The sequence below is a fragment of the Ornithorhynchus anatinus genome, chromosome 3 (genome assembly GCF_004115215.2).
Source record: "Ornithorhynchus anatinus isolate Pmale09 chromosome 3, mOrnAna1.pri.v4, whole genome shotgun sequence".
NCBI classification, from domain to species: Eukaryota; Metazoa; Chordata; class Mammalia; order Monotremata; family Ornithorhynchidae; genus Ornithorhynchus; species Ornithorhynchus anatinus.
Genome location: NC_041730.1, coordinates 3540230 through 3549672, shown reverse-complemented (window position 1 = coordinate 3549672; position 9443 = coordinate 3540230). Strand labels below are relative to the sequence as shown.

Genomic DNA, 9443 nt, shown 5'->3' with positions numbered 1-9443 from the left:
CCCCAGCGCTTAGAACAGTGCTCGGCACAGAGGAAGCGCTTAACAAACACCAACATGATTATTATTTTTATTTATTATTATTAAGCGCTGAACATTGGAGCGAGGGAGTGAAAGGCCGTGATGGCGGCCCTGAGGCGAGGGGGACACCGGAAGTCCCGCCCTCCGGGCCGAAGAGGCTGCCGGGTAGCGGTTTAATGCCCGGCCCCCTCAGCCCTGCCTCCTTTTCTCTTTGCGCCTTCGGGCCGCCGCACGGGTCGCGCTCCGCTCCGCCATTTCCTCCCGCTCCGCCGTCCCGCCCGCTCCGCCATCCCCACACAAGTGAGTACGAGGCGCCCACCGGGCCCGGACGCTCTGGGCCCCCGTCCGACCCCGCCCGACCCCAACCCGGGGAAGGAGGGCCACAAAATGGCGGCCGACGGCAGGACTGGCCCCAGGCCCGCCTGGCGGTAATAATAATGCCGGGAGTGGTTACGCGCTTACTAGGTGCCGAGCGCTGTTCTGAGCGCTGGGGGAGACACAGGGGCATCAGGTGGTCCCACGGGGGGCTCCCAGTTAATCCCCATTTTCCGGATGCTAATAATAATGTTGGTATTGGTTAAGCGCTTGTTAGGTGCGGAGCACTGTTCTAAGCGCTGGGGGAGACACAAGGGCATCAGGTGGTCCCACGGGGGGCTCCCAGGCTTCATCCCCATTTTCCAGACGATAATAATAATAATAATAATGATGTTGGGATTTGTGAAGCGCTTCCTAGGTGCCGAGCACTGTTTTAAGCGCTGGGGGAGATCCAGGGTCATCGGGTGGGCCCACGGGAGGGTCACAGTCTTCATCCCCATTTTACAGACGAGGGAACTGAGGCCCAGAGAATCATAATAATAATAATGTTGGTATTTGTTAAGCGCTCACTACGGGCCGAGCACTGTTCTAAGCGCTGGGGGAGATCCAGGGGAATCAGGTGGTCCCACGTGAGGCTCCCGGTCTTCATCCCCATTTGACAGATGAGGGAACTGAGGCCCGGAGAAGCGACTGGCTCCAAGTCCCCCGTCCCCCCCCCCAGCTGGCCAGGGGCGGAGGCGGGATTAGAACCCACGACCGCCCGGGGTCGTGCCACCGAGCCACGCTGCTTCTCGCGATTAAGCGCCCACCATGTGCCAAGCACTGCTCGGAGCGCTGGGGGAGAGGCGAGGTCGTCCCACGTGGGGCTTCCCCCTCCATCCCCATTATAATCACCATAGGGTGTCTGTTAAGCGCCTACTATGTGCCGAGCACTGTGCTAAGCGCTGGGGGGAGAGGCCACGTCGTCCCACGTGGAGCTCCCAGGCCCAGTCCCCGTTTGAGTCATAGGGTGTTGAGCGCTTACTACGTGCCGAGCACTGTCGTGAGCGCTGGGGGAGATGCAAGGTCGTCCCACGTGGAGCTCGCAATCTCCACCCCCATTTTAATGATCGTAGTGAGCGTGGTAAGCGCCTACTGTGTGCCGAGCACTGTTCTAAGCGCTGGGGGAGATGCAGGGTCGTCCCACGTGGAGCTCGCAATCTCCACCCCCATTTTAATGATCGTAGTGAGCGTGGTAAGCGCCTGCTGTGTGCCGAGCACTGTTCTAAGCGCTGGGAATGAGATGCAAGGTCGTCCCACATGGAGCTCTCAATCTCCATCCCCATTTTAATGATCGTAGTGAGTGTGTTAAGCACCTACTATGTGCCGAGCACTGTTTTAAGCGTTGGGGCGGATCCGAGGTCATCAGGCTGTCCCACGTGGGGCTCACAGGCTCAATCCCCTTTTTAGTATTAATGGAATGATGGTATTTGTTAAGCGCTTACTTTGCGCCACGCACTGTGCTAAAATCTACAGAAGATACAAGGTAATCAGGTTGTCCCACATGGGGCTCACAGTTTTAATTCTCTTAATAATAATAATAATAATGGTATTAAGCACATACAATGTGCCAAGCACTGTGCTAAACTCTAGAGAAGATACAAGGTAATCAGGTTGTCCCACATGGGGCTCACAGTTTCAATTCTCTTAATAATAATAATAATAATAATGGTATTAAGCACATACAATGTGCCAAGCACTGTGCTAAACTCTAGAGGAGATACAAGGTAATCAGGTTGTCCCACATGGGGCTCGCAGTTTCAATTCTCTTAATAATAATGGTATTAAGCACATACTATGTGCCAAGCACTGTGCTAAACTCTAGAGAAGATCCAGGGTAATCAGGTTGTTCCGCATGGGGTCACAGTTTCAATTCTACCCCAGCGCTTAGAACAGTGCTCGGCACATAGTAAGCGCTTAACAAATACCAACATTATTATTATTAATTCTCAATAATAATAATGGTATTCAGCACATACTATGTGCCAAGCACTGTGCTAAACTCTAGAGGAGATACAAGGTAAATCAGGTTGTCCCACACGGGGCTCACAGTTTCAGTTCTCTTAATAATAATAATGATAATGGTATTAAGCACATACTATGTGCCAAGCACTGTGCTAAACTCTAGAGGAGATACAAGGTAATCAGGTTGTCCCACATGGGGCTCACAGTTTCAATTCTCTTAATTATAATAATAATGGTATTTGTTCAGCACGTACTATGTGCCAAGCATTGTTCTGAGTGCTAAAGTGGATACAAGGTAATCAGGTTGTCCCACCTAGGGCTCAGAGCCTCAATCCCCATTTTCCAGATGAGTAGACTGAGGCACAGTGAAATGACTTGGCCGAGGCCCCCCAGCAATAAAGTTTATTTGCAAGAAAATTACACATATGTACATAAGGGCTGTGGGTCTGGGAGGGGGTTGGGTGCTGAGTGACTTTGGGCCTCAGTTCACTCATCTGTAAAATGGGGGTTGAGGCTGTGAGCCCCACAGGAGGCAGGGACTGTCCAGCCTGATTCGCCTGTCCCTTCCCCAGCGCTTAGTACAGTGTTTGGCACATAGTAAGAGCGTAACCAAATGCTGTCGTCATTATTCGGGTGAGGCATAGTTGGGGGGGGGGGGTGTCAAGCAAATGCCCTCATAGATGGTGGGAAACTGGGGTCAAAAGTCACTGGCATTCGGTGACCTGTCACAGGTTTAAAGGCGGGATTGGTGATAATCGTGGTATTTGTTAAGCACGTAAACTGTGTAGACTGTTGTTGGCAGGTAGTTTGTCTTGTTACACTATTATATTGTCCTCCCAGGCGCCTAACACGGTGCCTACCTAGCACAGTGTCCACAGCAGACGCTCAATAAATAGGATCGACTCACTGACATTCAGACCGGATACAGTCCCTGTCCCACCTGGGGCTCACAGTCTCAATCCCCACTTTGCAGATGAAGGAACTGAGGCACAGAGAAGTGAAATGACTTGACCGGCGTCACCCAGCAGATAAATGGCGGAGCAGGGATTAGAACCCAGGTCCCGGGCCCGGCTTCTCTCCACTCGGCCAATTTGGTGCTCTGAGCTGGGGAGAGGGGTGCTGGGCAAGCGCTTGGTACAGTGCTCGGCACATAGCGAGTGCTCAATAAATGTAATTGGTAAATGCCCTTAAGGGATTGGGGAGACAGTATCTGGTGGGAAGAGCTCAGGCCTGGGAGTCTGAGGACCTGGGTTTCGATCCCGGCCATGCCCCTTGTCAGTTGGGTGACCTCGGGCTAGGCGCTGCGCCTCGGTTTTCTCCTCTCATCTGTAAAATGGGCTTTCAGCCTTTGAGGGGGTCTCTGTGGGACAGACCGTATCTTTCCCGGCGCCCAGTACAGTGCCTGGCCCAATTACCACAGTTAGTAGTATTCTCTGTGCTCTAGTTCCCTCATCTATTAATAATGATAATGTTGGTATTCGTTAAGCACTTACTGTGTGCAGAGCACCGTTCTAAGCGCTGGGGGAGATCCAGGGTCATCGGGTTGACCCACGTGAGGCTCACGGTTAATCCCCATTTTCCAGAGGCCCAGAGAAGTGAAGTGACTCGCCCACAGTCACCCAGCTGCCGGGATTCGAATCCCATGACCTCTTGACTCCCCAGCCCGGGCTCTTTTCCACGGAGCCACGCTCCTGCTTCTCATCGGTCAAATGGCACATAGTAGGCATTTAACAAATGCCATTATCACAGGGCTGATTTTGGGACCCCCCCCCCCCCCCCCCCCCCCCCCCCCCCCCCCGGGTGCCGTAATACGACTGTGCCCGCTAGGCAGCCGTTTTTTGAGTGTTGCCCGTCGGTTCCCGCTGTGGTGCCCTGTGGGAAAGCTCACCTGGCTCCTCTGAAGCCAACCTTCTTACTGTCCCTCGATCTCTCCTATGTCGCCGCTGTCCCCTAACCCCGGTCCTACCTCTGGCCTGAAACACCCTCCCTCCCCAGATCCCACAGACGACGATTCTCCCCTCACGGAGCCTTATCGAAGACCCATCTCCTCCTAGAGGCCTTCCCTGACCGCTCCCTCCTCTCCTCTTCCGCGTCGCCCTGACCGGCTCCCTTCATCCGTCCGCCCCCCCTCCCCCCCCCCCCCCCCAAGCCCCACACCCCTATACATGTAACATTTCTGTGGCTTCCCGCCTCTGAATTCGTCGCGGGCAGGGAACGTGTCTGTTTACTGCCCGAACGTCCTCTCCCAAGTGCTCGGTAAATACGACTGACCGGATGAATCCTTCTGCAGGATGCGTTACGTCGCCGCCTACCTCCTGGCCGTCCTCGGGGGCAACGACTCCCCGGCCCTGAAGGACCTCAAGAAGATCCTGGACAGCGTGGGCATCGAGACGGACGACGAACGCCTGAAGAAGGTAGAGACGCTCCCGGAATCGGGGCGGGTGGACCGACGGACACGCACAGACGCACGCTTTCTCTCTCTGTTGGGGCAGGGGGACACGTCCCCCACTCCCGCCACCCCTGATTTTCCCCTCACCGTAAACAGCCCCACCATCCTTTTTGACTCCCGAACCCTTGAGCGTTTTTCCTTGACTCCTCTTCTCCATCCCACATGTTCAGAGTGGCTAAATCACGTCGGTGCAGCCTTCGCAAAATCCCCCAAATCTGCCTTTTTCCTCTGCGTCTGGACCGCTTCCACGTTAATCCAAGGAGTCATCCTCTCCCGTCTCCCGTCCGGAAAAGAAAGATCTGGCGTTAGGCGTGTGGTCACTCTACAGACTCACTGTCCAGAGACCCGGTGGGAGCCTGGACTGCGGCATCAGCCTCCTCGCTGACCCCCCCTCCCCCCCCGGCCTCCCGGCTCTCCCCACTCCAGTCCATACTAAACTCTGCCCCCTGGACCATTTTTCTACAAAATAATAATAATGTTGGTATTTGTTAAGCGCTTACTACGTGCGGAGCGCTGTTCTAAGCGCTGGGGTAGACACAGGGGAATCAGGTTGTCCCACGTGGGGCTCACAGTCTTCATCCCCATTTTACAGATGAGGTAACTGAGGCACCGAGAAGTGAAGCGACTCGCCCAAAGTCACACAGCTGACGAGTGGCCGGGCCGGGATTCGAACCCATGACCTCGGACTCGAACGCCCGGGCTCTTTCCACTGAGCCACGCTGCTTCCTTCTTTCCCTACTCCTCGAGACCCTCCAGTGGTCGCCCATCCCCCTCCCCCTCAAAGAAACCCGTCGCCGTCGGCTCGAAAGGCGTCCGTCCCCTTGCCCCCTCCCGCCTCACCTGGCCGCCACCCACCCCAGCCCGCGCCCTTCACTCCCCTAATGCCACCCTTCTCACCGGGCCTCCGTCTCGTCTGTCTCGCCGTCAACATCTTGCCCGCCTTCCGTTGTCTGCGACGGGGAGGGGACGGCGGAGAAGTGACACGAGTTAGTGCCGAAGTATCGTACAGAAGGGCGGTTGGGAGAAAAATCAGGGAGGGCCTCCTAGGAGAGGAGAAGAGCCCTGAAAGAAAGAAGGGGACCGGGGGAGTTCGAGGCTGAAGGAATAGTAAGAGGTCCTAGCGACAAGAAGCGGTCAAGGCAGGGGGCGAGTAGGTAGGTTTGAGGGCAATAAGGGTGTGAGCTGGGGTGGAATGGGAGGGGAGAGTGGAGGTAAAAAGTTGAAGGATTCGCCTCCCTGGCCCAATCCTTCAGGTTTTGAAGGGAAGGGCAGTCTCCTATCCCCGGTGTCCTCTGGCATTAATAATGACGACGATAATGCTGGTATCTGTTACGCGCTTACTATGTGCCGAGCACCGTTCTAAGCGCCGGGGGAGATACAGGGTCACCACGTTGTCCCACGTGAGGCTCGCCGTCTTCATCCCCATTCTGCAGATGAGGAAACTGAGGCCCAGAGAAGTGAAGCGACTCGCCCACAGTCACACGGCTGCCAAGTGGCAGAGCCGGGATTCGACCCATGCCCCCCGGCTCCCGAGCCCGAGCTCTTTCCACTGAGCCACGCTGCATTCATTCAGTCCTGCTTTTGAGCGCTTACTGGGTGCAAAGCCTTGTCCCGAACACCGAGCCAGGCACTGTACTAAGAACTGGGGATGGTCCGAGAAAATGGGTTCGAATCCCAGCTCTGCCGCTCGTCAGCCGTGTGACTGTGGGCGAGTCACTTCACTTCTCTGTGCCTCGGTGACCTCATCTGGAAAATGGGGATGAAGACCGGGAGCCCCACGTGGGACGACCCGATTCCCCCGCGTCTACCCCAGCGCTCAGAACGGTGCTCGGCACCTAGTAAGCGCTTAATAAATGCCAACGTTATTATTATTACTGTTGAACTCTTGAGAAGCAGCATGGCCCCGTGGGGAGAGCAAGGTCCCGGGTTCTAATCCCAGCTCTGCCCCTGATTCCAACCAGACAGACCCGTGTCCGCCCCAGCGCTTAAACAGATGCTGTTTATCCCAGTGTAGGATTCGCCGTCTCAATCCCCGTTTTACGGATGGGGTAACGAGCACAGAGAATCGACTGAGCGCTTACTGTGTGTGGAGCACTGTACTGAGTAATGATGATGTATCTGTTAAGCGCCTACTATGTGCCGAGCACCGTTAGGTAATCAAGTTGTCCCACGTGGCCCCATTTTACAGATGAGGTTAACCGAGGCCCAGAGAAGTTACGTGACTTGCCCAGAGTCCCACAGCTGACAGGCGGCGGGGCCGGGATTAGAACCCCCAACCTCCGACTCCCGAGCCCGGGCTCTTCCCCCTGAGCCGCGCCGCTTCTCGAGGGGTACCGTAATCGTAACTTTAAAGAGAAGCGGCGTGGCCGAGTGGATAGGGCACGGGCCCTGGAGTCAAGGAGGTCGTGGGTTCTAATTCCGGCTCCGCCCCCTGTCCGCTGTGTCCTCTTGGCCGAGTCACCTCTCTGCCTCAGTTCCCTCGTCGGGAAAATCGAGACTGAGCCCCGTGTGGGACAGGGACGGTGTCCAGGTCGGTTTGCTCCTGTCCTCCCCGGCGTTGAGTACAGTGCGCGGCGCAGAGTCAGTGCCTGACGGGTACGTTGTCACGATGTGGCAAGCGCTGTTCCGAGTGGGGCTCGGAGTCTGAGTAGAGGTCAGTCCCCATCTCACTGGGAGGGTAACTGAGGCACGGCCAATTGCCCAAGGTCACCGTCGGGGCCGGGATGAGAACCCAGGTCCTGTGACTCCCCGGTCTGGTCTCTTTCCAGTAGGAGGCGCTGCCGCTCTCCAGTGGGAAGCAGCGTGGCTCCGTGGAAAAGAGCCTGGGCTTCGGAGTCCGAGGTCATGAGTTCGACTCCCGGCTCTGCCACTTGTCAGCTGTGGGACTGTGGGCGAGTCGCTTCACTTCTCTGGGCCTCGGTTACCTCGTCTGTAAAACGGAGATTAACTGTGAGCCCCACGTGGGACGACCTGATTCCCCTATGTCTACCCCAGCGCTTAGAACAGTGCTCTGCACATAGTAAGCGCTTAACAGATACCAACCTTATTATTATTATTAAAAGCGCCCCCGCCCACAGTGAGCTAAACGTCCTGCCCCGAGCCCGCCACCCGCCTGCCACCGGGCCTGGGCCGCGGGGCGGGCTGAGCCACCCGGTGCCCTCTCGCCCTCCCGGCTCGGGTTGGCGCCGTGTCCCGTCTTGGTTTTCCTCGCCTTCCGGAAAGAGCCGGGAGTCGGCAGGGCCGGGGGGGGGGGGGGACACCCGGCCAACCTCGCTGTCGGTCGCCCCGCAGGTGATCGGCGAGCTCAACGGGAAGAACATCGAAGACGTCATCGCTCAGGGTGAGTGGGGCTCAGGCCCGCCCCTCGCCGTCCATCCTAATGCCCGCTGGCCGACCGCCGTGCCTGCCGGGTTTCGCTTGTGGACCAGAGCAACCCCACCGGCCCAGGGACGGTGTTTCCGCGGGGAGACGTCCCCCCGGGCAGGGTGGGACAGGGGCTGCCCTCCGAGGGGAACCCGGGGGGCGGGGGGGTTCTTCGCCTCGTCTCAGCCGGGAGAGAGTTGGCGGTCCTGCCCTACCCTTCCCCGCCAGCCCCGAGGGCGGCCTCGGACCCGGCCCGGGGCCTCCCTCCGACTCCGTCCGCCAGCCCGCAAACATGTCTATCGTCGGGTCACGGGCGGGAGACGCTCACGTCTCGGGGAGGACCCGCCCGGCCTCGCTGGGATTCCAGAGGCCAGTGAGGGGGGCCCGACGGACGGTTCGGAAGCGGGGGGGGGTCCCCCCCGGGGGGAAGCTCGACACCCCCCGGCCGGACCTCACGCCGCCTCTCCCCTCGCTCGGGTCCCAGGCAACAGCAAGCTGGCCAGCCTGCCGTCCGGAGGAGCCGTGGCCGTCTCGGCCAGCGCCGGGGCCCCCGCTCCGGCCGCCGGGGGGTCTGCCCCGGCTGCCGGTGAGTCTCCGCTCTTCCCCCCCCCCCCCCCCCCCCCCCCCCGGCCGGGTGTTTAATGGGCGCTTACTCCGTGGGGCGTCCTGGCACTTAGGAGCGCCCAGTACAACGGAGATGGTAGACAAGCTGACGCGGAGGGTCTCCCCAGAGATCTCTCCAGAGGGCTCGGATGCATCAGAGGCCCCTTCTCCTTCGGGCTACCCCCCACCCACATCCAAGATTCCCGGGGAGGGGGAGGGCAGAAGGTGTCGACCCGGCCCTGACCCCGCTCGGCTTCCCCCGCAGCCGAGGAGAAGAAGAAGGAAGAGAAGAAGGAGGAGTCCGAAGAGTCGGACGACGACATGGGCTTCGGCCTGTTCGACTAAGCGCCCGCCCCGACCGACGTAAATAAACCCTTTTATTTAGAGAGTGCCTCGGCTCCCGTGCGCGCGCCCGTCCCTCCCCGTGGGTCGGCCCGGATGACGCCGTGGGGCCGAGCCCGGGGACCGGTTGCCCCCCCGGCCGGGCGCCTCGGCTTCGAGGCGAGTCGGCCGATGACCCCGGTCACCGCAGATCCCCGGGGGAGATGGGCGTCATCTTCCTTGCCCTCGGCGGTCGAGGACGCCAGCTGACTGGGGAAGGGGTCGGCCCGGACGGGACTCCCTGCCGCCGTCAAGGAGCGTACAGTGCCGTCTCTCTCTCTCACCCCCACCGCCGCCGAGGAGCACGGTC

The 9443-nt window shown here is 58.7% G+C and overlaps 1 protein-coding gene across 1 annotated transcript; it reads left to right on the top strand.

Annotated features, from left to right (window-relative positions):
- Positions 1-207: 207 nt before the first annotated feature.
- RPLP2 (ribosomal protein lateral stalk subunit P2) lies at positions 208-9138 on the top strand. Its single transcript, XM_029059430.2, has 5 exons — positions 208-318; positions 4628-4751; positions 8078-8126; positions 8634-8735; positions 9018-9138. Exons 2-5 carry the CDS (start codon positions 4629-4631, stop codon positions 9095-9097), a joined length of 354 nt encoding a protein of 117 aa, XP_028915263.1. The 5' UTR covers positions 208-318; position 4628; the 3' UTR covers positions 9098-9138.
- Positions 9139-9443: the final 305 nt, after the last annotated feature.